At 45.0% G+C, this 27,558-nt stretch overlaps 1 protein-coding gene across 4 annotated transcripts in view; it reads right to left on the reverse strand.

The window, feature by feature from the left end:
• Positions 1-1,132: 1,132 nt before the first annotated feature.
• TLE1 (TLE family member 1, transcriptional corepressor) overlaps positions 1,133-27,558 on the reverse strand; it is a 91,650-nt gene continuing 65,224 nt past the window's right edge. For all 4 annotated transcript variants that reach the window (XM_047102617.1, XM_047102605.1, XM_047102626.1 and 1 more), the window contains 9 exons: positions 27,414-27,558; positions 26,225-26,415; positions 24,607-24,683; positions 10,358-10,607; positions 8,007-8,254; positions 4,437-4,584; positions 2,851-3,001; positions 1,857-1,933; positions 1,133-1,705 (listed from right to left, as the gene is read on the reverse strand). In XM_047102617.1, coding sequence (XP_046958573.1) covers positions 1,598-1,705; positions 1,857-1,933; positions 2,851-3,001; positions 4,437-4,584; positions 8,007-8,254; positions 10,358-10,607; positions 24,607-24,683; positions 26,225-26,415; positions 27,414-27,558 — 1,395 coding nt within the window. In that variant the 3' untranslated portion in view covers positions 1,133-1,597. The remainder of the gene's footprint in view (positions 1,706-1,856; positions 1,934-2,850; positions 3,002-4,436; positions 4,585-8,006; positions 8,255-10,357; positions 10,608-24,606; positions 24,684-26,224; positions 26,416-27,413) is intronic.

Genomic DNA, 27,558 nt, shown 5'->3' on the forward strand with positions numbered 1-27,558 from the left:
AAGAACATTAAAAATTCCATGGGGCGCCTGGGTGGCTCGGTCGGTTAAGCGTCTGACTTCGGCTCAGGTCACGATCTCGCAGTCCATGAGTTCGAGCCCCGCGTCGGGCTCTGTGTTGACTGCTCAGAGCCTGGAGCCTGTTTCAGATTCTGTGTCTCCCTCTCTCTCTGCCCCTCCCCTGTTCATGCTCTGTCTCTCTCTGTCTCAAAAATAAATAAACGTTAAAAAAAAATTAAAAAAAAAAAATTCCTTAGGTGCTATTTTTAAACAGCCAGGAAACTTGGTTTAAAAATTTTCACCATTATTTCCTAAAACCTAACAGTAAATAATAGGTATATGAAGAGTGAGACAAGGAGCATTTTGGGGAAGAAACATGCATAGTCAACTTATTAAAAGCCTGAGGTTACAGATTTCATCTAATCAAATCAATGAAAGCTTGTCCACAAAGAGGAAGACCACACTAATGAGAGATCGAAATGGCTAGAAGCTTCAGGGAAAGCCTTAAGGAAAAGAACGGGGCTCAGTGCTAGGTGTGGTTGGCTAAGTCATTCCATATAATAGATCAAATTATAATGAGTATTATAATGAGTATTAATGAGACAAAATCAGTTGGCATCCCAACCTTTCTTTTACAGGTTAATGAATTCCATAGCTTTGTGAATATCGTCAGTCTTAACACTAAACCCAAGTCACCCACATGTCTTGAGATGTGATGCTTGCCAAGGGAGAAAATAAAAATTTGAAGATGCTGGGCTTTCATTCAGAAGACAATGTTCTGTCTCCCAAGGATTCACCAAGAAAAAGCAGAGCTTTAATCTGTGACCTCCAATCACAAGAGTATCTTAGCAAAAACATGAATCCTGATGAAGTCACTTTAGCTTCCCAGATAAAACTGCCCAGATAAACCTTCAATTACTAAGGATTCCTAGTCTTGAGTTCCCGGTAACTCAGGCGTGTTGATTAGGTTCTAGTGTGATGCAAGTCGACGTCCAAATATATTTATAAATTAAGAAGTGCATTCATTTTTAAACTTCTGTAAATATGTGAACTTTGCTTATAAAACCCCCATCAATGATCCCAAAGCTTTGATTAAAAATAACAAAGAAGGAAAAGGAAAACCACTTATTGGTACTAAAGCCTTTACTGTAATAAACCAAATATATTTACAATTTATACAAATGTTTAACCTTCAACAAAAATACAAAAAAACATTTCACAAGATGCAAAACCAAGAAACAAGTTCATTGGAGACACCACTGCTCTACCAAGCACAGAACATTGAGGGGAACTGCAAGGAACAAAAAGGTAATCTCGGCAGATCACACAGAAAGAAAAAAAAACAAAACAGGCTCTGCCTACCCCTTGGCCCCTCTGCCCACTTTGCCTCGGTGCTCCGTTTGGTCTAGGTAGATAGGTGACCTTCAGTTGATGGACTCATCGCCTCCTCTTTATAGACTCAAAGTAGTTTTGTGTCAAGGTTTGGAAATAGGTTTTCACGTTGTTGTTTTTTTCCTTTTAAAATTACAACTTTTCTATTTCTACAAATTCAAAACATTTTGGCCCAATTCAACTATAAATGTGAAACCACATAATGTTTTCAGTAGATGACTTCGTAGACTGTAGCCTTCTTGTCCCCTGAGCCAGTGACTATGTACTTATCATCCACAGAGATGTCACAGCTAAGCACGGACGAGGACTCTTTGGACTGGAAGAGAAAACAGGCTCACGTTTAATGTGAATAGAGATACTCAGGGGCCCTGCTCCCCCCCCCCAGGCTTCCGAAGGCACCTTCGCTCCTGGAGTCACGGCAAATGCCGTGATCAAATTGTCATTCTTGGTAAGGAGGGCTGACTTACCTGGAATATACTAGCTCCGTAGGGGGTCCGCCAAGCATTGAGGAGGTTGTCTTTGCCAGTACTCACAAACCATTTACCTAGAATTAGCAAAGGAACATGTAGTTCAACAATATTAAAATTCCTGCTATACTATTAGCAACCTGGACTTAATTGAACTCCACGCATTTCTAATCACGATCATGTCCAACGGGTTAGGCTAGAACTTGAGTAGAGGGAGCAGGTTTTGAATCTGGGCTCCACTATGAACCATCTGTGGTCTTGGGTTTTGTCAAAGCAGTGGCAGGGACCGTGTCAGCCCCATTAGCCACTAGACGGATACACTTCGGGTAGCATCACACCCAGCACACAGCGGGTCCTCAAATAGTGAATCAGTGAAGCTGCTGTTCTTTCAGTCTCCTCTTGATGAAATGGGACTAGGAAGGAATAAATGATGAACTTAAGTAAAATGCCAGACATGACGCATGGCACATAGAATGGGCTCAGGGACTAATGGCTACACATCTCTCCATCCATCCTGAGAACAAATATTTGACCCTACGTGAACTTCTTCATCTTCACTGCGGAGTATAATGGTCTCAAGGGAGCTAAAAATATTCTCTTCTCTGACCCTACTTCCCTCTCCTCCTCAGTCCATAATGACTTCCAACGTGGCTGCCCCAGGCTTCTATAAATCCTGCCCCCCTTCAGAGTGGTAACTACTTGTCCTCCACCTCTGCCTCAGACTCCCCCGCTAAAAAAAAAAAAAGAAAAAAAAAATCCGTGTCAAAACATCATATTAGGCAACTGCATCACCTGCTGACCTTTCTCCCATTACGAAAACAGGCCGAAACGGACATCACTATGCTCTGAGGGACATATTAAGACAATAGAATGATTGCATCCAGCTGCTCAGAGAACATTTTTTCCAGACATGATCTCTACTGTAATTTTTTTTTTAGAAGTATTTTCCATTGAGGCCACCGGTGTCCTCCCGTTTCCTTTCCGCTAAACTCACCACAATAAGCAAATTTGAGGGACAGCACACAGCTCTCATGGAGATGCAGCTGGTACTTGTCGGGTTTGTTTACGTGAAGAACTTCCACATTGCTACTCTCCATGCCCACGGCCAGCCACTCCCCAGTTGGGCAGTATCCAAGGGAGAATATCTGTAGGAAGCAGAACAGGCTCACTAGTGATTTTGCCCAATGAACTGAGAAGTGATAAACAAGAAATGGGGAAAATAGCAAGAAGAGGGGGATGTAATCAGCAAACTCCAGATTGTAGCATAGTCCACAGCACAAGAGACCGAACCCAGACAAGCCAAGTGTGGAAAACCTTTATGAAACAATCGGAAAACTTGGAACACTTAACACATGTGATTAAATTAAGAAATTATTCTTAATAATAATAGCATTTGTGTATATGGCATTTGAAAGTGGTCCTTGTCTTTTGCAGATACTAACTGAAACACTTGCAGATAGTGTCTGAGATTTACTTTAAAATAATCCAGTGCAGGGGTGCCTCAGTGGCTCAGTCAGTTAAGTGTCTGACTCTTGATTTCAGTTCAGATCATGATCTCATGGTTCATGAGTTTGAGCCCCGCATCGGGCTCTGCACTCTCAGTGCGGATTCTGTCTCTCTCCTTCTCTCTCTGCCCCACTTGCACTCTCTCAAAATGAATAATAAAAATAAACTTAAAAAAAAAAAACCCAATATTGAAAAAAATCCAGTGTTTGGGGGCAGGGATGATACATGAGACCAGACTGGTCATGGGTTAGAAACTATAAAGCTAGGTGATGGGCATTTTAAGAAGCTTCAAAAAAAAAAAAGGCAGACCAAAAATAGTACCCTCCATATATTTGGAAAAAGACTGGAATGAGGAAGACTATAAGAAACTCAACAAAAGATTAACAGGGACATGAAATTTAGTAAAACACATACTTGTAAACAAGTCGTAATCAAAAGAACAATTCTACCAACAGAAGGCACTTAACAAGGCAATGTCTTTCCCAAAGCAGGTCTAGATTCAGATTCAGATACTCCACATCTAGATAGACTTCACAATCCATAAAGTTGCCATTTTATATCACTTCAAACTTCCATAAATCTAGTCAGCCATTGAGTCCATTTTCTAAGGGTTGAATAATAAAATGGGCCTCCAGTGAGATACTGCTGTCTTTTTTAAGCTCCCTGATGCAAGGGAAATGAATTAACTCCAGAGCTGTTGTGATTGTTCTCTATTCCTTATAATAACCCTGCATATTTTTCAAGCTCTATTTATATGTGAATCAAATAATCTTCTCTCACCCCCACATTAGATGGTGGGAACATGTACAACAGGTCCAACCGTCTATTCTTCACTGAACAAATTCCTTCAATGAACTCCTGTAGAAGTAAACAACTAGCAGGTCTTAACCAGTAGGGTTTTAGAAACCACTCTAAGCATTTCAGGGGTTCTGCTTGTCTGTGGGTTGTTGTTGTTTTTAATCAGTATCTCAAATTTAAGCCTGGTCTGTTGGCCCAGTTGTTATTACCATGAGATGTGAAGGGAGGGAGCAGGACGCCCCACACAGAGATTCCTGGTGGGGAAAAGCCCGTCACCTGTGAGGTGAAGTCATGCTGCTGTAGCTGCCGCCCTTCTCGCAGGTCCCAGGACCTGACCGTGTTGTCCAGGCCGCCTGTCCAGAGCTTGGTGCCATCATTAGAAATGTCAATACAGCTGGCCCCATCTGTGTGGCCCTGGAATTGCCTGATAAAACAAACCAGATTGAATAATGATTTCCTGCCAGAGCTCAAGGTAAACACTGTTGTGTTGTTAGTTTTGGACTCAGTGTGTGTGTGTGTGTGTGTGTGTGTGTGATCTCTCAGTGTCTTCTGATGTGCAAGATCAAACTAACATCCCCCACCCTGAGGAGGAAACAGCACTTGCGGATTTTCTTTTTTTGCAATCCAAGCGTTAAAGAAATGGAATGCCACTTTAGGTCATCATACGGGAGAAGCTAAATACACTCTTACAGCTCTTCTTACAAATCCGTCTGGAAGGGAAAATTCCTCCCAGGTCTGGAAAAAGTGTTTGAGTGTTAAAAGAAAAAAAGAAAAGAAAAGAAAAGAAAAAGGACAAACACACAAAATCCCACGTGTATTCTCTAAGGAAAGAGGTAGGCCTCCATCACTACATTATAAGCTCAGGGTCCAGAAGCACTCCTTTTCCATGAGTGAATCAACACAGCAATGCCCTTCATGCCAACAAAGCATGAGCTCACGTATTTACTCAACCTTGCTTTCTGTATTAGAAAGAGCCCTGCATTAGGAAATCTGGACTCCCAGAGACAAAGGGTCATGCTGGCCTCCTGACTTAGGGGCGCTGAACAGAGTCAGAGCTAATCGCTGAGGCGGCCCCATGGGCACCTCTGCAGGACCCTGCCTGGAAGCTGAGCACATGCTTGTTCTCTGAAAGGGAAACCTTGTGCTTCAGTCAAAAAACACTACCAAAACCAATCAACCAACAGGGACTCACTGAGCACAGATGCTTTGCCAGGCCAAAGGCAGGGTTTGCTGAGGGGTAGGCAAAAGTGAGCTACCGCAGGATTGGTGATCTGTGGGTCCCGGACCCGGTTTTGCATGCCAACGGAACCAGCAGGGAAGTGACCAGAACACGGCCAATCACTATGGTGAACTAGGCGGGATGCATTCGAGTGGCTTGGGAATTTCAACACTCAGAGGAAGGTTTCTATGTCTGTCCTTCCTCTAGGTGCCCTTCCCCCCCTTATTTTTCCCACAGAGCTCCAAACTTTTAAACTGAGCTTGGAATTTAAAGAGCATGGAAGATAAGACAAAAGCACTACTTGCTGTGAATTCTGAGACAAGATGAGAGCTATCATTTCAAAAATTGTTCCTCCAAAAGCTATTCTGAATGTCCATCTTAGTTCTCTGCCCCCACCCCTGTCCCATGCACACACACGTTCCCCCAACCACCCTAGCTTGCCTCCAAGACTCCCCCGTGGGTCACGCCAGTCCCAGATGCAGCTTTTGAAAGCTGATTTGCTCTTCTTTCCATTAAACTGCTCTGGAAACCCAGTGACCTCCCTCTGCATCCTCTAGAGGTCATAAAATACTTTCTCGCCTTGACTACAAATGCTGTTCTCTTCTGACTTCAGGTGCTTGGTGGTGGCTCCTCTACCCCCCTGTCCGCACATCGCAGCACTACCTCAGCCTCCTAGAAAGCAGATACCAGGACTGTCCAGGCTGTGGTGGGTCTCGGTAGATACTGAGATGCTCAGCAGACTCTGTGCTACCCTCTCACACAGAGTAGCCACTAGCCGCGTGTGGTCAGCCCACACTGAGCAAGACATTTGTAAAGCACTACCCCATTGTATCCAGCAGGTGCTTACTCCCGGGAGCCAGCACAGAGCAGGGGTTCAGGGCACAGACAGGAGAGCAGCACGCCTGCACCCCATCACGTCTCCCCCACGCCCGAATGTGTGAGCAGACAAGCTGACTTTTACCTTCTCTGTACCTCGGGTTCCTCATCTATAAAATTAGGATAATTACAATGCAGACATTATGAGGATTAAAAGGATTAGTGTTTGAAAAGCACTTAGAATTAAAATTTTGAAAGTGCTATTTATTAAGATTTTTTTCAAAAAAAGAAGAGGAAGAGGGGCACCTAGGTGGCTCAGTCATTCAGCATCTGGCTCTTGGATTTGGCTCAGGTCATGATCTCATGGTTCGTGGGTTTCAGCCCTGCATCAGGCTCTGTGCTGGCAGTGTGGAGCCTGTTTGGGATTCTCTCTCTCCATCTCTCTCTGCCCCTCCCCTGCACGCTCTCTCTCTCTCTCTCAAACTAAATAAACTTTAAAAAAAAGAAGAAGAAGAAAAGAAAAACAACAAACACTTGCTAGGCTAAAAAAGTCTGAAGTGGCTGTCAGCTCCAGCTACGTTTGTCAATTTTGCTCATTCTGAGTTATCCAGTGCCCTACAAGGGAAAAATTACTACCAGAGTGTCACCCGTACGCAGGGACAGAGACTGGTTTGGTGACACTGGATTTCTACAGAAGAGGTCTGAAGGGAGACGAAGCTGCTATAACGACTCCTAAAGTCTGTCCCCTTCACTGTGGCACTTGGGCCCAAAGCATGAGAAGAGCCCTGCTAAATAATCTACACGCCTAAAATCACACTATCAACAAAGAGCATTTCCGAGCGAAGATGAAATAGAAAACAAAAAAGCAAAAGATGACAGGTTTTCCCTGGGATGTTTAGCTAGCGCTTCCCTTTACAAAGACTTTGCTGTAAGTGTGGACTTCGACTTCGGCAGAGGGAATGAGGTGGCCAGAGCCGAGGAGAGACACAGAGATGGCAGGACTGCAGCTGTCACAGTTCAGAGGAATGATTCCAGGAAGCTGGGCCCATTCCTGGGTGGAGTAACCCCTGGAAAGGGCTGATTTAGTTACTGAGAAACATGTATACTTTAATATAATTTTTGTGGGAGCACCTGGGTGGCTCAGTCAGTTAAACGTCCGACTTTGGCTCAGGTCATGATCTCACGGTTCGTGGCTTTGAGCCCCACATTGAGCTGTCTGCTGTCAGGCAGAGCCAGCTTCTCTGTCTCCCTCTCTCTCTCTGCCTCTCCCCTGCTCACGCTCTCTCTCTCAAAACTGAATAAACATTTAGAAAAAAATAAATAAAATCATTTTGCGAGTAAAATTCACGGAATCTCCTCTTCTCATGTCCTTTTGTTGGTTTTCTGTTCTCCTTTATCACTCGGCTCCTATTTGCACAAAGTTCTAGCCAAAGCCAAAAACATCGAGTATTAAGGACCCTTGATACTGCCAGGTAATCCATGGTGCACGTGCTGCCCCTTGGCAAAAATCAGGAATACTTTTTGGACACGTCTGGCAACTGCAAGTGGCTGAAGAATGGGGACATCAGGGAGGTAAATATAAACTGTGGGGGACACTGAGCATAGCAGCCAGACTGTAAGCCCCCCAGAGGGCAACTGCCACAGTTTTGTCTTCATACTCCCAATACCTGGAACTCCCAGCCTGGCACACAAGAGGCTCTGAACATGGGCCGAGAGCCTGGGTGCAGCCAGAGAAACAGAGGGGACAGGAGGCCTTCAAGCCCAGGTACCTAAGGAGGGAACACCCACCATAGACAACCATGTCTGCTCACCTCACCAGCGTCTGGTTGTGCAGGTCCCAGACCGCGATGTTGCCGTCACTGCAGCACGAGAAGCAGACCTTGGAGTCGGGGCTGATGGCCAGGGCGTAGCACGCAGGGGCCGAGGACGTCAGCTCCGCCTTGATGCGCGGGGTCGGAGCCGCCAGGTCCCAGATGGACAGAGTGCTGGCTTCCCCTCCCACGATGAGGGTGCAACCATCAGGGAGCAATTTGCAGGAACGGATGTAGTTATCTCTGTTCTGTGAAATAAATGTAATTCAATTGCTATGATGCATTAGCCAGCACTAACAATCCCATGTTCTCTAACTGCTATCTTGGTTTTCGACTTGAAAAATAGTATTTCATGGACACTATTTAATAAAGCAAGAGTTCTGTTGTAAAAATTGGGATCGAGTTGTAACTGTCCCCTTTGAAACGGTAAATAAAACAAACTCCTGGGCTTGCTTGGGCACATGCAAACATTTGGATAGAACTGTTCCCGACGTTCAGTTTCCTGCTGAGTAGAAAGAACTGAAATGATCAGTGGATGCAAGATAGGTGTACATGTACCTCTCTATGAAGAAACCACTTTTCAAAGCTAGCTTAGAAATGTCCGACCTCACCACCTTCCATTATTTACTATTTGGAAACTGCAGACCTACTGCCTAGGTTTTGATTTTCGTTACTCTTAAATCTCTACCTACGGCTTGCACTAGTCACGTGGATCCTTACTAAGAATTTAACAGAGCTGCATTCTCAGGCGATAACATGGCTGCTACCATATTCAAGCCTCTCAGTCCAAAGAAATCGATAAAAGATGGCATCTTCCTATCGAAAGCAACACACATTAAAAAAGGTGAGACCTAAAATAAGCCTCCCCTCCCTGAAAGAAGTAATTGCTATTCTTCAACCCAAATAGACCAAGCTGAAGTTTTCACTATGCTTTGACCTATTACTCATAAATTTCAAAAAAGGCGATGAACATTACAAAATACTCCTACTATTTTAGAATGTCCGGCTATGTTTCAGCGTGTTTCAATTTCATTAATGGAGATTTTTTAAAGTTATTTGATTTGGGCGCCTGGGTGGTTTAGTCAGTTGAGCATCGGACTTCGGCTCAGGTCATGATCTCATAGTTTGTGAGTTCTAGCCTCACATCCGATTCGCAGAGCCTGCTTCAGATCCTGTGTCTCCCTCTCTCTGCCCCTGCCCCGCTTGCGCTCGCTCTCTCATGAATAAACATTAAAATAAAAATAAAGTTATCTGATTAAAAAATAAATCAATGGGGCACCTGGGTGGCTCAGTTGGTTAAGTGTCTGACTTTAGCTCAGGCCACGATCTCTCGGTTCATGGGTTCAAGTCCCATGTCAAGCTCTGCTGACAGCTCGGAGCCTGGAGCCTGCTTCAGATTCTATCTCCCTCTCTCTCTGTCTCTCCCCCACTTGCACTCTGTCTCTCTCTCAAAAATATAAACATTAAAAAATAAAATTGAAAATAAAATATATCAATAACTACTCCAAAAAAGGCTTTTGTATCTCAAAAACACCGTTCTTCTTTCTGAACACTCTGTCTCTGGAATCCTCACCAGTCGCTAGGCACGCAGCGGGTGAACTGTTCCACCCATCATGGCGAAGTGCAAGCAGACACCACATCAGGGGCAAGGTGGCCTTTAGTCTGCTTAGGGCCAATGGTACGTGGTCTGTAAATTCTGGGGTTACAGTTCAGAGAAGGGAACATGTCCCAACATGGCGTATGGATCCTGAAAAATGCAAAATGGCATCCTCATACTCTGGGAGGAGGTGGCTTCGGGTGCCTTGGGAAAGCGTTCTCACCGTTCCAGTTTTGCGGATGGCCGCCCTGTTTCCTTGCAGTGTGATCTATTAACCTTTCCCGAAGTTAAGGTAATAAAACCCAGCCAGCCCTCCCAGGTCTCCCTGAAAACACAGGCCCTGTTCAGAACGGTTTTTATGCCACATTATGAAATGTTTACTATTCAATATTTATGCAAAGGCTGTAGGGAAATCACAAGTTAAGTGGACCGCAGGGCTCAGAGTCCAGGCCTAGTTCAATGGGAAACCCCCTTCTGAGTACACGTTCAAACAAGGACAGCTTCTGTAAACCACTGTAAAATATTTTGTGAAAGAAATCCATCAACTCTGGGATTTAACCACTGAAACAGCAACAAATGAAACCTTCACATTTCGGGCGGGGTGGTGGTGGTGCAGGGGCTAAATAGCTAACGCAGGAAACAGAAAGGGCTTCCATTTCCTCATAATGGGAATAAAACCCAGGCCCAAACAGCTATTTCCTTATTGAGTCTCCAGGGAGACATTACCCTTGTGCACCAGTTCCTGTTCGCTCACCAGACAGTCGAGCTGAGACACGGGGCTCTTGTTGCCGGGGTGGCTGATGTCCCAGACCTTGACGCAGCCCTTCCCGCCCGTGTACACGTGTCTCGTGGGGTTGCTGATGGTCACTGCGCACACCACCTCCCCGTGGTTCAGGGTGTTGATCTGGCGCGCGTGGCGGGGGATGCCGGGTCCGATGAGGGCGTCGGGGGGGAAAGGGACGGGCTGCATCTGACCGTCCGCGGTGACGTGGAAGGAGTATGCACTTTTGGGGAAGGGGACAGTTAGAGAGAGAGACAGGAGAGGAGACAGAGAAAACACGGATCATAAAGCAGTTAGTCATCACCTCAGCAGCCTCTGTGAGGAAGAAGAGGAAAGAACGATTCTCCTCATGATTCTCTTCTGAAATCAACAGAAGCTGAAGTATTTACCGAAGGAACAAATTTAAAATACATAATAGCAGAAGTCTAGGGTGTACATATATTAAACTGTATTTTTTAAATATTTAGAAATTTCTCAATTGTGCCTAACCATTCCAGAAAGCATCCCTTCAAATCCCATCTACGACGCTAACTATGCTTCCTAATTAACATAAAATACCTCCTTCCCAACACACCCTGTTTAATTGTATGATTTCTTACCATAATTTTAAACGATTATTTTTTATGCTTCAGATGAAGCCCTCAAGAACTCATAATAATTTCACACAGTAAACACTATATTCCAACACTAACATATGAAAACACTTCTAAACGTACCAGTTTCAGGCTTGAAGTTACTCTTTTGCATAATCAAGAAAAAATAATAAAAGATTCTCTCTTTTTTTTTAAATGTTTATCTATTTTTGAGACAGAGCGTGAGCAGAGGAGGGGCAGAGAGACGGGGGACAGAGGATCTGAGGCAGGCTCTGTGCTGACAGCAGGGAGCCCGGCGCAGGGCTCGAACCCACAAACCACAAGGTCATGACCTGAGCTGAAGTCAGATGTTCAATCGACTGAGCCACCTAGGTGCCCCAATAAACGATTGGCTTTATGACAGATTTTTTTTAATGTATATTTTTATTTTGGGGGAGGCTGGGGCAGAGAGAGAGAGAGAGAGAGAGAGAGAGAGAGAGAGACACACACAGAATCTGAAGTAGGCTCCAGGCTCTGAGCTGTCAGCACAGAGCTCGACACGGGGCTAGAACCCACGAACCGTGAGATCATGACCTGAGCCGAAGTCGGTGGCCTAACCAACTGAGCCACCCAAGCACTCCAACTTTATGACAGATTTCAAGTTTTCTCCTCAACAATCTCCCTACCTTGGCCACGAACCCCAGTTTTATCTAAGACAGCAAAGTACTCTTTGGTACCCTCCCCAGCTTCCCTTTGGCCAGGTATGCCACGTTTTCAGCAGTAAGAGGTACATGCTCAACATACATGCGCTGCTGGGGGCATGTGGTTCATAACTTCAAAGAGAGGGACGCCAGGGGATCCAGAAGCTCTCTGTACTTTTGGCTCAATTTTTCTATGAACCTAAAACTGCTCTAAAAAACAAAGGCGATTAATTAAAAGAAAAAAAAATTTTAAGTGAGGAAGATCAGGATTCCCGTCCTCTTTTCTTCCTCCTTCCACTGCCTCAACTATGAGCAAGGTGCCTTGCTCAGCCAGCCCTTTTGGGGTCACCTTCAAGGTGACTCTGAAGATGGAAATCAATTGCTGAAGGAAGCAGAACACAAAGATAGGATGCAGAGGCCCTGTGACACTGTGGGGCTGTGAGACCTGCCCTGGGCTACTGACAGCCAGTATCTTTTATGGGAGAGAGAAATAAACCTTCATGTTGCTTAAGCTATTGTTTTCCTCTCCTGTTAAATACAAACCTAATCCCAGTACATATTTGTTTCCACTTCAAAATCTTAAGGCATATTTTATGTTTTGTGATCTAATGATTTAAACTCCAAGCAATAATATATTACAGATATAAAACATGCACAAAGAAAAGACACTTGAGAAGGTGGAAAATGCAGGGGAACCTGGGTGGCTCAGTTAAGCGTCCGACTTCGGCTCAGGTCATGACCTCATGGTTCATGGGTTCGAGCCCGCATCGGGCTCTGTACTGACACGCTCAGACCCTGGAGTCTGCTTCGAATTCTGTATCTCCCTCTCTCAGCCCCTACCCCTCTCGTGCTCTGTCTCTCTCTCAAAAAAAGAAATAAACATTAAAAAAAAAAGGTGGAAGGTACAGAAGTGCTAATACCCGCCCCCAGCATCCAAGCAGATGGAATTATGCACATGACACTTTTGAAGAGACCACTATGTTCACTTTCTTCTTATCTGAAACATCACTAGGCAGTCTAGAAGTTCAACATTAAGCCTTTTCTATAGGTCTGCATATATAATAAATGAAGGATGTAGAGTTTCCATAACCCTCTGGGATAAGTCTGGGGCACTTTCTGGAACTTGTCATTGGCACCTTACATTCCCTTTACAGATCTAAAGACCATGGGTATTACCACAGAACTCAAATTTTCATTTAAACGTTCACTCAAATTTTGTAAAATAACTTAGCACGCACAAAATTGAAAACTGATACAAGGTTATTAGGTTTCCAACATGCCTGCACGTAAAACCCACATAATTCCCTAAGCTTGAGAAGAAAATTAGGCTATTATTTTCTCTTTATGAACGCAAAATATCATATACGTGGAAGGCTTGAAAAAGAACTGCCTTGACCCCAAACCAAACAACACAATCTTAGATATATGTTATTTCCTGACAGACTGGTTCCAGTAACTAATCTTAAATGGCTAGCTGAACCAAATCCTTAACATTACTCTTAATTTGAATAATTGAGCACACATAATGGGAACCCTACAGAATGCCCTAGAAAATAAATATGCATACAAAACAACTACAGCTCCAAGCCCTTACAACACCACACCACTAAATTCCCTGTTTTTTACCTAACGGTATCCTTTGGTGTCCTTAGTAACACATCAAGCCCACATGATATTCTAATTCTAATATAAGCACACTGTAGTTATTGAACCTATGCTATTTATTACAAGATATTTGGGGTTGGAATCAAATAACATTCACTGTATTGCCCTGAAGATAGGACCACAAGAACTGGAGATTAACTCTATTCATGTTCTGGAAGAATTCTTCAAGGTCCAGTAGTAAGTTATGTGACCCAGACATCAGGTACCATGAGTTGAGTCTGAAAATAACAAACAGCCAGGTGAAGCTTAGAGAAATGACCAGAGAGTTTTCATAAAACAATTGAACTGAACGTATTTGGTTAGAACAATGGCTGACATGGGGAGAGAACTTGCCTCTTAAAGCTTTCTATGCTGTGAGAATAACGGCGCTGTGTGAAGGTTAGTTTCTTGGTCTGCCACAAATCAAGGTGGGTGCCCCCAGGTGGGCAAACTTTCCATCAGGCACCCTTATAGCAATTCTAGATTTTTAGGGGAAGACAATTTTACCTTGTTTCAACTGGAAGCCCACTTATTATAGAGTTAAATGATCCAGATTAAAATCGATGCACAAAGTGTAGACAGAGAGCTGTACACTCATTTTTGGAAGATACCCGCCTCTCTCCCAGGTGTCCCCTTCTTTAAACCACACAGGTGGGCTGTGATATCATACTGAGGCAATTTGAAATGGATTCACAGAGTAGTGAACTGCAGCCAGAAGCTGTAAACACTGCTTGGTCCCAGGAGAAACCCATATGGATGTTAATACATCAGTCACAGGGGGCCTTGCAGGAAGCTGGTGCTGCCCGCTGTGCTGGAAAGCCTAATCAAATGAACAAACCAGACCGATGCAAAGGGCTGATAGGTCTCAAAGAGGGATCAACTGGGAGGAAAAATGAGGGGAGCAAATGAGAGCCTGGAATTAGTTATTCACCTACAGGAAGAACAAGAATCTTGTTGAGAAAAGGCCACATTGATGGCATATCATGGCAACGTTAAAGAGTTCCCAGAAGGACACTTAGATTTCCTACTTATTGAAGAACCAGGAAAAGTAAAATCAACCAGGAAGGGGAATTTATAAATTGAGAGTGAGGATTTAATAAATACCTCGCAAGCCTGAATTCAGAAAGAGGCCAGCCACCAAAGAATGTACATGGAATGACTGGATTTATAGAATTTCAAATACAGGCAGAACTCATCTGTAATATTAATCCAGAGTGGTGATTCCCCACAGCTACTGCAAGGAACGTGAGAGGGGCTTTGTCAGTGTCCCTGGTGAAAAGTCACTGAGCTATACACATATGATTCATGCACTCTTCTATAGGTATATCTCAATTTTAATATTTTTTAGTGTTTTTTTAAGTTTATGTATTTATTTTGAGAGACAGCACGAGCGGGGGAAGGGATGAGAGAGAGGGAGACAGAGAGAATCCCAAGCAGGCTCCACGCTGTCAGCATGGAGCCCAACTCAGGGCTCAAAACCATGAACCATAAGATTATGACCTGAGTTTGGAGGCTTAACCAACTAAGCCACCCAGGTACCCTTATGTATATATCTCAATTTTAAGATAAAGGTGAGATTTATTTGTTTATTCAAGAAAAAGTCAAGAGGGCTCCTGACCCATGATCAAGTAGACTGAGTCCACAGCCAAGTCGAGAGCCCTGACTCTACTGTTAAATATACAGGAAATGCCTGGCTCGCTGACCTCACTAACTGTGGTCTTCCTTACCAGCCTAACTATCTGCAGCCTATAATGTGTCCATTCCTGATCCACAAGATAGAAATAATTAACAAAACAGAAGGGTTGCAAGGATTGCTGTAAGGATGAAAGCAGCTACAAAACCATAAAACATCGAACGCCACACTCCACACCTGCAGGGGCCTTCAGAAAATGGGAGCATTGGTATTAAAAAGAGGAAAGTGAGGGTATGCTCCATCAAGGGCTCTTTTATCAGTGGACAAGTGTAAGGGCCAGGAATGCACAACGGGAGGAAGGTGTGGGTGGGAGTCGGGAAAGCATACAGCAGTGACTAGGCAAAGAAAACCAGGAAATCCATAAATCCCTAAGGACAAGAATGGGGAGATAGTATTTGGCAAAGAGGAGAGGAAAATGTTTAGCTAGGACTGGGGCAAACTGTGAAGTGGAAAGAATAAGTCCCTGGCACTCTTGTTAGAGGCCACACTGCTGGGGCCACCCACCTGCACAGAACTGAGCACCCCCCTCAACCCAGCTTTCTGAACAAACACCTGTTGATGAGGGCCTAATCCTGTGATCTAGTCAGGAGAACTGAAAAAAATAAAGCCCCCTGGACAGCACAAATGTAAAAACGGAATAGAATCAAACTCTTCCAGAGCCGATGACTCTTCCTTTATTGGACACACAGAAGAGGTGCGGGAACTCAAACTCAAAGAGTCCCCACTGGGAATCCTCACAGGGAGTGGCAGGCTGGAAAACAAGACTGTGTTTTGGAGAAGCAGGTTTTTTCCTAGCAGACAGACTCCTGCTAATAAAACTATGCTGTGTTCTGACACCAAAGGAAAACAGGTGTTTTCAGAGTTGCTGGTTTGCTGGAAATAGGAACAGCAGCAGGATCCAGTCGACAGTGATGGAGAACCATGGACCCCGGAGGTAATGGCTGTGGCCAAGACCTTGCTGCCTGTGGACTTGGCGCTCTCAGCGGGGACTCTCTTGCTGTATTACCAGGTTTAGTGTCACTGGGCCTCAGTTCACATGACCGTCCTGTATCCTAAATTCCCTGCCATGTGGAATGATGGGCCAGTCCCCTAAAATATCATATGCCGTCACATCTCTGAGTTGTGCACAAACTGTTCCCTCCTGCTTAGAATAGCACCGCCTCCCTCCGACGTGCTCAGGCACTTGTTCTCTCTCCCCCTCGGTGGGCCACAACTTCTGCAGGCAGGAGGGTTCTTTTCCAGGGTCCTAGCTCTTCCTGTAAATCTCAACTATGGCACGTATCAGAACTGTGGACCACTGCACGTGTTGACACTTCTCATTCGTCATTTTTCTCAGTGGACTTTGCCAGCTCGCATACATCTGGCACTCAGTACATGAATCTCAATTCCCCAGGTCATTTATTGCTACCCTAATCACTTATTAAACTGAGGCACGAGAGGTCACTCTGGCAAGGAGAGAAAGCTACAAGAAAGTGGAGGAGGGTCTTCTAGCCACTTGGGTTATGCCAACCAACCTTCCCCAAGAATTTTCCAGTACTCGTACCAAATGTCGCTGGGAGATGCTATCAACATTCCTGGGGAGGGGAAAGGTGGTCCCTAGAGAGGTATTCTGGACCAAAACAAAGAACAATGAAAGCAACTATAGTAACGGAGTAAAATCCATGGCCCTTCCCTAAGTCAGCAGAGCCCAGGGGATGCAGGACCCTTCCTTCCAAAGCAAGACAAAGCAGAAGCTGCCATAGGTCACATGCAAAAAAGCGCGATCCTGTGTCTGGCCACTGAAAAGCATAGCTTTAAGTAGGGGCACCTGGGTGGCTCAGTTGGTTGAGTGTCCAATGCTGGGTTTCAGCTCAGGTCATGATCGCATAGTTCGTGGGTTTGAACTGCAAGTCAGGCTCTCTGCTGACAGAGTGGGGCCTGCTTGGGATTCTCTCTCCTTCCCTCTCTGCCCTCCCCAACTTGTGCACACAAGCACGTGCATGCTCTCTCGCTCTCTCTCTCAAAATAAATAAATAAACTTAAAAAGTAAATGGAAAAGCCAAGATCCAAGTCCAGGGCACCCAGGGCAGGCCTGCCACAAACATAGAACTTTTAATCTTTGACCTAGCTTCACACTGGCACTACGTTGGACACCTTCCCCTGAAGAGGGAGAACACATGCCCATCATGATAGAAACACGTAACTTACACAAAAGAGACCTTCATGTCAATGTCATCAGTGCAATTTCATTATAGAGTCCTGGCACTGAAGGCTTTGAGGGCTGGAGCATGTGGGTCATTCTAAGGTAGATGAGAATAATGTAATTTATGATGGTGGAGGATACTCTTAGCCTCAAGAATGAGTACAATGAAGGTGGTGACTGGGGGGATTGTAATGTGAGGTCATAAGGAAATCAGAGCCATATTATTCTAAGATTTCAGGGGAAAAAAAACAGGTCCTTGGGAATATAATTCATCTATTTATGTTAAAATCTCCTTCACCGCCAATATAACAAGGTTGATCTTTAACTCTTCTTAGGGTCTGCATCTCTCACCCATAACATCTATAAAATGCAGAATTTTTCCAGCTTGGCCTCCTGGCCTCCTCCCAAACAGCAAATATGCAGATCAGGGTACAATTCGTACCCTATTTGGAAGACAGCATTTCTAAATGAATGGAGGGCTTTGCTAACAATTCGATTACACGGTGTGAACTTAAAGCACTAAGATGAGAGCCTTTTTTTGTCTGTTTCCTTATTTACTTTAACACATGGCCATTCTCGTTTCTTGAAAAGGCAAATGCAGAACTTCTTAGAATGGACATGATAAGGAAAATCACTAGACAGAGAAAACAGGAGACTGGCTACTTGATAAACTAGGAGATTCTCTAGCAAAGTTAGCATTCATGATTCTGAATTCTAGGCCCTACTTCTTCCACCAACTAAATGTTTCAAAACGTGTAAATGTGTTAGGGGAGCAACGAAGCTTCCATGCAGGGCAAAGATTCAAACAGAGAGATTCCTGGATGAAAAATAAGACAAAGAAAAGTTTAAAATACAGTCATTTCTAAGCTGAATTTGAAAAGTCTAGCAAAGGAACCAACTACTATGGGCAAAGAAGCATTACCTGAGCAAGAAATAAACTACATTTCTATCTGATAAACTGAAAGGCATTTCTGAGGAGGTGAGGAGGGAGAAGGGAGATATGTGCAGGGAGGACAACTGTCTAGTAACTAAACATAACACATCAAAATAAAGGGCCTCACATTTCAACAGATTCTCAAGAAATTAACTCTGCAATCCCAGAAGATCAAAGAGTATAAAAATAGAAATTAAACCAAAACCCAAATGTGGCATCCAGGTGGCTCTGTTGGCTAAGCGTCCGACTCTTGATTTCGGCTAAGGTCATGATCTGGGAGTTCATGAGATGGAGCCCCATGAAGGGCTCCTCGCTGACAGTGCAGAGGCTGCTTGGAATTCTCTCTCTCTCTAAGTCCCTCCCGCTGCTTACGCATGCTTACGTGCTCTCTCTCTCCAAATAAATAAATAAACTTTAAAAATAAATACGTAAAATAAACCAAAACCCCATGGTGATAATATGGCACAAAACAGGCAAGTTACTTTCAGCATTTAATAGACAAAAAATACCCAAAAACCATGCCAAGTAAAAAGAGGGCTGAATTAATTTTCAAATCCACTAAACAAGCCAGTTGTGGATTCTAGACATCTAGACTTCGTCAACAGAGGAACCAGAAGCAAGATCAAGAATGGAAAACGGAGTTGGGGGGGGAGGGGGGACTGACCACGGAAATGTCTCCTTGGCTAGCAGCGGGGATGGCCTCTATTCACTGCTGCAAAACATGTTTTCCTAAGAGGCAATTTTACCCCATATGTAGTTAAGATTTTCTTTCCTCTTTAGGCTCCAACTCCAAAAAGGTACTTTAAAGATTTATTTAAACACTAAATGAGTGGGTGTAAGATTTCTCAATTACATGTCTAGCATTAAAACACAGGGTGAAGGAACTTGGAACTAAGCTGGAATCTTAAGCCAAACTATTATTAGTCTGAGTTATTACTGACCTCTAGGTGCTACTACATGAGGCAGGTAGAGCCCAGCTCCCAAGTATTTATGGGGAGGAAGCCAGTACATCAGGGCCAAAATGACGTCTTGGGGGTAGCGCAGTGGGAAGCATAGCAAAGAGATGTTGACCTGACTAACCTTGAGAATTTCTCTTACCGGGGATCTCCACAAAGCTCAGGGGAGCACATTTCCTAAAACTAAAAGTGAGTTCACATAAAGCTGACCAAATAATACCAATTAAATCTCGCCTCAAGGGTTTGAAAACACAGTCAGGGTTACCTCTTATAAATCAACAGTGCTGAACTCTAAAATGCAAAATGTGAATCTCCTTTGGAAAGGATGAATCATAGAGTCTTACACAATTCTGGACTCATCTCCCACCTACTCAATGCACCAAATATGTGTTTACTGGGTATATGAGCTCAGAGGGACAGAGGGACTTCAGAAGCTTCAATTCTAGTGGGGAAGAAGCAGGTAGAAGTATGACATGCACACATGATAACTCAAGGCCATGGTGTGCAACACGTCACAAGATGTTACAAGGTGCTCCTGGAGAGGGCTCACATTTAACAAGGCATCAGTGAAGGCTTCGAGTTAAGGCAGTAACAGAAGTGGCCAGACAGGAAGGACAAGAAGTATTTCCACAGAAAGAGGTAAGACTGGTAGAAGGCTCACTGCTCCAGAGAAGAAGGAAAGGCTTTCAGGGAATGGAACGTTATCTCTTTCAGCCCAAGCACAAGATGCAAGGAACACATGACATGAGGCTAGAAAAGCAGGTGGGGGTAATACTACCAGAAGGGCCTTGAATGTCCCCCATCACGAGTTTATGTGCAACTCCTGAAGATCTCTGAAGCAAGAAAGGACCTAACCAGGTAAGCACTTTAAAAGGGGGAAAACTTGGGGTGCCTGGGTGGCTCAATCAGTTAAATGTCCAACTTGTGGTTTCAGCTCAGGTCGTGATCCCAGGGTTGTAGGATCAAGCCCTGCCTCAGGCTCTTTGCTCAGCATGGAATCTGTTTGGGACTCTCTCCCTCTCTCTGCCCATTCCCTGCCTGTGCTCACTCTCTCTCTCTCTTTCAATCTCTCTCAAAATAAATAAATAAACATTTAAAAAAATAAAAAGGGGGCACACTCACCTAGGACCTTACTGACAAAAGTGAGTAGGAAATAAGTGGGGATTTTAACGAATAAGATTGGTAAAATGTGACTTAAAAAAGGAAGAATTACAGGCTACAGTTTGTGCCAGATGTCAGAGAGAATGGGGAAGATGCCTTTAACAAACTGAAGTTTGGAGACACTGTTATGGGGGTGAGGGAGACAGGGAAAATGACCAGGTTGGCTGGGAAACCCTACTGAGATCTTACATCACTGTGACACCAACAAGTACAGAACAGTGGCAACAGAAGTCACCTACCTTGCTCTATTCCACTTTGATTAAAAAAAAATAAAAGTGGGGCGCCTGGGTGGCGCAGTCGGTTAAGCGTCCGACTTCAGCCAGGTCACGATCTCGCGGTCCGCGAGTTCGAGCCCCGCGTCAGGCTCTGGGCTGATGGCTCGGAGCCTGGAGCCTGTTTCCGATTCTGTGTCTCCCTCTCTCTCTGCCCCTCCCCCGTTCATGCTCTGTCTCTCTCTGTCCCAAAAATAAATAAACGTTGAAAAAAAAAATTAAAAAAAAAAAAAAAAGTAAGGCCACAGGGCCTTTGCATATACAGGTTCCTCAGCCTAGAGGTTTAAGTCCAGCCCCTATGGAGTTAAAGCAGCTCAGAACACTCTTTCTTGACCCTCTCAGAAAGGATCAGCCTGTCACATGCTTTGATGGGATAGTGTTCCTCTCGGTCATAGCTCTTTTCTCAATTATGATTATGCACTTATTTTTGTGATTATTTGATTAATGTAGTCTCTCCATCACTAAGCTGTGAGCTTCCAATAGGGTCCCCCATGCCTATGTAGCAGGTCTCAATGAAATCTATGAAAGAGGGGACAAGAGGGAGGTGACTGTTAGATTTTAGTGAGCAGATGGTGTGGGGACCTGAAATCACATCCCACAAGAGAGGGCTGAAGCAACGGACATATTCAGTCAGAAGAGAAGCCTCGTGGCAAGCTGGTGGTCTCCAAATATCTGAAGGGCTATTGTGGGGATGATGGATTAGTGGTGCACTGTGTGGTCTCCAGGGGTAGAAAAGAACCAGGACTGATGGATAAAGGTTCCAAGGAGACAGATCTCAGCTCAAGGGCTGGAGCAATTTTGACGGAGCCAGGGAAAATGGCTTCCTCCAGGCACCCGCAAGTCCCTGTCACTAGACATGCTCGGTCAGAGGCACACAGCCACCTGGAGAGGCTATCATAGGTGACTTGATGCACGGGTAGACATTTACGCTAGAGGCACTTTGAAGGTCCCTCAAGCCCCAACTGAACTCTTCTGGCTGTACTGCCCGCTCTCGGGAGGCACCCATGCGTTTGCACATGAATCCCTAGGAATAGGTCATGGGCTGTCCCCTCTACCTACAATGGCCCACCTTTTCCACTTTCTCTGCCCTGTGGGCTTGTTTCTCTTGCACAAGCCTCAGCTTTCTGTGTATCTCCCTCACCCCAAGGAAGCCCTTCCCGTCCTAACTGTGGTCACTCTTTACACTGCTCTGCCTCCACAGCACCTCTCACAAGTGTAATCACAGCATTTGTCCCTTTAATGTTTCCACATCAGTAGGCCCCCAAAGGCAGGGAAGATGAACATTCTCTTTCCTAGAGCCTGCCCAGCATCTAGCACAGAGTCTGACACGTGGATCTTGCTTAAATGTCCACGGACAGCCATCCATCACCCTACCCAAATATTACTTCAATTGGTATTTCTCAGAGGGTGACACCTGCAAACTTTTACCACACCTTGTTCACCCTCACCCTGGCCATGCTGGTTTTTCCACCATTTCTCTCAAGTGCTTCACACCAAAGCTGCTCAAAGTGTGGTCTGCAAACGTTTGCTACTCTCTGCACTGACATCAGCTCACTCATGGAGAGTAGGTGTTGAAAACGTTTCTACAGCAGCTTGACAAAGTCAGTTCCTGACAGCTGACTCTTGTAATAAAAAACTTGGGCTTGTATTTTCGAGCTTTCTTCCCCTATTCATCTGTACTTGTCTGTTACAAGAGTACCAATCTTGGTCATGTTGGGAAAAAACTGGAGAAGCACTGCCTCAAGAAGTATTCCTTTACTCAACAATGAGGACAGGAAGTCCTCTCACGCTAATTAATGGACCAAAACAAGGGGAGTAAAATGTATAGCCCAGACCCCAAAGACAATGGTGAACTCCCATTTTTCCCTCTGATATTAACTCGATCATCCTCACATAATATAGCTCCCCTCAAACTTAAAAGAAAATCCTAAAAAATGTATTTTCACTGTGTTGGAGAGCAGTGACCACTCTGATCCAGAGACTCGCCCTCACAACTCTGCTGCTGAACCCACTGTCATTGTCCCTGAACACATCGTATCCTATAATGGAGCTGTGAACACAAAGAAATCCAACGTGCTCACAAGCCAAGGACATGAATATTTTGGCTTTAATAAATGACACCAGTATTATCATTCACAGAAGGTTTAAACTTGGTGTCTAATTGCATTATGAACACACACACCACTGTAAGGACCTAGTTAGGTCTGAGTTAATAGTCCTCTGCACAGCAACCTCCAACACCATCATGACAGCTCATTGCTCTTGTCACCCCACCCCATCTGCCTCACATATCCCATTCAGGGTGGGGTCCTGGCAGCCAGACGTACCCCCACACCTCCAACTCTTGAAACTGGCTTTCCCTACTGGCCAGTTGAACTTGGCATTACTTGTGCATTATTCCCCTGAAGACTCATCAGTTACTATTAATTATTGCCTCTTATTCACATTACTCATTTGCCCTTTATCCTCTCACCAGTTTGTAGGACACACAACAGCCACACTGCCAGAGATGACAGATAAATACCCATTACGTGCCCTGGGGCATCTCAGGCTGGATGCAGAGGGGCATACCCAAGAAAATACATGACATAGCAGTTCATGGTTATTCAATCAGAAGAGATCTACCAGGTAAGAAAGCATTTGCAACACTCCTCCCCCTGCCCCAGTCCTGCTCTTCCCTGGGCCTAGATGTCACTGTAAATTCCTAACATCTCTACCAGTTCCTACTATAGACAAAACTCTCATTTCGTCATGAATCAAATTACCATGAAACAGACATTTCAATGCATGTGAAGTACAGCCATGGAAATCTGCTTTCCAAAATGCAGGTGATGGGAGTAAGGAATTCCATTCTTCCTCATGCTGCTGGTTAATTTGAAGAAAGGCTCCAATCAAAATCACACAAAGATGAGCAGGTGGTTGAATGGACCACTCAGAATAATGTAATATGCAATACACAGTGGACACATAAATAAAAGCTAAAAGCAACCACACAAAGGTAGAGAGTATAAGAAAAATAAACTGGGGGCGCCTGGGGGGCTCAGTCAGTTAAGCATCTGACTCTTGATTTCAGCTCAGGTTATGATCTCACGGTCTGTGAGTTCAAGCCTCACATTAGGCTCTGAGCTGACAGGGCAGAGCCTGCTTGGGATTCTCTCTCTCTCTCTTTCCGTCCCTCCCCCGCTCATGCTCACTCTCTCTTAAAGTAAATAAACATTAAAAAAAAAAAGAAAAAGAAAAAGAACTGAAGGCCTATGACACACAACCCTATTTGGAAAAACCAAAATTGTAAAAGGTCCTAGAAAGGCAGAGTGCACGATGGCAGATAAGACAGACACCCGTAGTTTACTCTGCTTTGTACAAAAACTGAGAACTTTCGGAATTCTTTAAAATCACATTTCTAATTACTAACATATGGAAGCAAGTGATTTTAAGTGACCCTGGGAGAATAACCAACAGGGTTTTCCAAATTCTGAATGCTCTTTTGCCCCTTTAATCTATCTTTCTTGTTTTCTGTCAAAGCCATTCTGTGTTTTGTAGTTCTGGACCTCTCAGAGTAAAGCACGCACCAAACTTCAGTGGGCGGGCGGAGAGGTCCAATAACAGATGCCCAGATGCCACAACTACCCTTTGCACAACTCTAGTTTCCACCAAAATAACAAAAAGGTAGCGCTGAGCTGGGTAAAAAGACAACTTGTTTCAAGTTTGAGATTTTAAGAGTTTGTGACAGCTTACTGCTCACAACACAGTCCCGTTGGAAATCTCCAGCAGCTACCCTCTGACCAAAGGCAAAGCAGGGCAGCTTTCTGAAGAAGGGTCAAGCAAGGAGGGCCAACCACCCCCGGTTCTTGCCTTCCTCCTGGTCCCTGTCTACAACAGCTTCTCTCCAGAAATAACTAAATGCATGAGATCACCCATAGTGAGAAGACAGAGGCATGACACCTACAAGGTGCCTATTTATAGAAAGTGTTAACACTCCTCAGGAAAAGGCACTAGAAATCTCCTTGGAAACGCCCAAGCCTGTGCTCCCTTTGGAATTCTAGTCTGCTAATACCCATGACTAAGTAATTGCCTTTAAAATAAAACTGAGGAGTTAGAGGTACTTACGGTTTCCCCCCAGGGATTCCTGCCAGGTTGGGAGGGATTGTAGGTACTCTCATGTGAGGGGGAGGATCAAACCCAACCTGGAAACAAAATAAGGCATTGAAGACTCAGTTTATGTAGCGTAGGCACTTTGTGAACATCTATAAAGACTTTTCACTAGAAACTCCTAGATCTCCAAAGCAACATGTGCTAACATTTTTCAAAAGAAAAATTATAATGCAAGAGGTAATACAAGCACCTCTAAATGACAAGCTACGCATCTTTTTGGGGAGGTGGGCTGGAGCATGGTCTACTTGTACGTGGAGATCCAGCTTCCCACAGTAAATACTTCCTGTGGACTTAGGATGTCCTGCCTTGCCCAAACAAGTGCAGAGAGCAGTATGCTGCCTGAGTCAGGACTCCTTGACCTTGGCACAATCAATGTTTTTGGGCCAGATAGTTTGGGGCTGTCCTGGGCATGGCAGGACATTTAGCAGCACCCCTGGCTTCTACACAATACGTACCAAAAGTATCAGTGCTACTGATCGTAAAAAGTGTCTCCACGTATTACCAAATGTCCCAAGGGGGCAAAATAACCTCCCAGTTTCACAGTCACTGCTTAAACCTTCATAGATTCCCTAGTTTGTGCGCCCTAACGAAGATACCTAGTCCCTTGGCTGCCCACTTTGCTTTAAACTATCTTGCCCTCGGGGTGCCTGGGTGGCTCAGCTGGTTAAGCGTCTGACTTCGGCTTAGGTTATGATCTCACAATTCGTGGGTTCAGGACCCACACTGGGCTCTGTGCTGACAGCTCTGAGCCTGGAGCCTGCTTCAGATTCTGTGTCTCCCTCTCTCTCGGCCCTTCCCCTGCCCCTCAAAAATAATTTAAAAAAAAGCCAAAAAACTATCTTGCCCTCTACTGCACAGCCGTTCCTACTAGTGCAATGTAAGAGAAAAAAACACAAACTTCACTCTCAGCCCCAACTACTGGAGGTAACACTATCTGAAGAGGGAGAGGAGAAATATGAACACAACATATTCCAGTCAAGAGAATATATAGGGACTTCTATTCGGTATAATCTATTCTCTTTCTCTGATGCAGTCAAGGATTACAGTTGATTTTACCCTTTGCATGCAGTTTTGTATCTTCTGGATCAAAAAGGAGGTGGTTTACACAGTGGCAAAAAGTAGGGCAAGAAGACGGGCAACATGCCTGAAGGCTTCAGTCATCCCTGTTTTCTCCCTGTTGCTCTGAGAGATCACTACTTATACCTGAGCCACACTGTTGGGTTTAAAGAATAATAAAGGCACGGAAAGAAGAAGTTACAGCTTCTCAAATATTTTTTCCTAATAATTAAAGAGGGGGGAGAAAAACCTGAAGAAAATGCATGCAAAGGCATCTGTAAGCTATTTGAGTCATTCCATCGCTTTCCAAAAAATAAACAAATAAAAAAATCTACCTTGGGGGAGAAAATCGGACGTCCCCAGAGCCATCAAAGCAGCTCCTTAACACTCCTAGTTTCATCCACAAAAACAGTGATCCAAGACGCGGTGGGCCCTAACGTCACGAAGCGGCATGCTGAGGGCAGCAGGCTCGGGGACACTGGGGCTCTGTTCCGCAGGCGCGGGCGGGGACACCTACCATCGGGGAGCGCCCGTAGGCCACCACGGCGGCGGCGGCGGCGGCGGCGCTCATCTGCGGGGACATGTTGTGCAGGCTGGCGTAGGCAGCGCCGGGGCTGGTCAGCTCCCCGTTCATGCCGGCGTGGGGCACCATCCCGAACGGGGCAGGGTACGGGCCGGGCACCGCCAGCGGCGTCCTCAGGCCGGCCGCTGCAAGGAAGCACAAGCCGCGCGCGTGACGTGACTCAGCCGGCCGCTGTGGTCCAGCCTGACCGTCAGCTCTGGGGTCCCTTCTAGCGCCGTTCATGAGAGGCGAGGACAAGCCGGGAAAGCTTGGGTGGGTGGTTTGATCACCACCAACTTGACTGAAGTCCTCTCCAGGGAAAAAGAGACCCCAAGGAAAGCATTGCCCACCACTTCCTCCTTGGTATAGGCTTGGCACCACTGAGAAATCAGGGAATTAAAATGAAGCAGCAGTATCGTACCCAATTCATAGACGGCAAACCAAGGCCCACACACTACCTGTCTACTTGACTTAATCTCAAAAGAAGGTTTGGATAAAATCCAAGATTTCTCCTTCAGTTCAAACTTTCCACTCCTTGGTACCAATTCCAAACAAAAACCTGACCCTGGGTTTAGTAAGCCAAAGCATAGGTTCAGGAGGAATATTCTGGGGCCTATTTTCCTCTGGGCCCAAGGTGTTAAGGAAGATAAAGTCAAAAGTTACCAATTTATTCGCTCGACTCTCAGCGAAACCCTCCCAATTTCTCCTGCCGGAGAGACCAGTGATTCCTGAGGGATGAGCCGGCAGAAAACCCGCCAAGTAACGTGAGCAAGCGGCACACTTGGGCCACCCGTTTCAGTCAGAATTAGGGAACTCAGACACACAGTGACAGTTCGGGAAGGAGCTTACATGCGGAATTATTATCGGAAACTTCATCGAAGTTCCTAGGATTTGGATTATTTGGAAATAAATTTTTTAAAAACGCCAAATGTAAACAGTCGGAGACCGAACAGGGTGCAGCTGCTGAACCTCTCAGGACAAACATCTGTTTCTTATCATGGCTTTTCAGGGATAGGAAGGAGGCAGGCAGGCAGTAAGTGCATTTCATATTCATGGGGAAATGGCGTCAGGAGTGCACAGACAACGAACCAAGCCGGGAAAGGGAAAAAAACAAAACAAAGCACAACAAGAGGCAATGCTCTACCGGCTTGGTTAACGAGGGGGTCCATGGCTGGAGGCTTGCCGAGGCCTGGACGGAGTCCTGGAGTGGCGCTGGTGCCCGGCGTTGGCATGTCGCTCCGAGGCGTCGGTGTGCTGGATTTCAGAACAGGCGTGCTGGCTTTTTCATG

This window comes from Lynx rufus, unplaced genomic scaffold (assembly GCF_022079265.1).
Source record: "Lynx rufus isolate CCGP_SWC_20201006 ecotype Redwood Valley unplaced genomic scaffold, mLynRuf1.p SCAF_10, whole genome shotgun sequence".
Taxonomy (NCBI): Eukaryota; Metazoa; Chordata; class Mammalia; order Carnivora; family Felidae; genus Lynx; species Lynx rufus.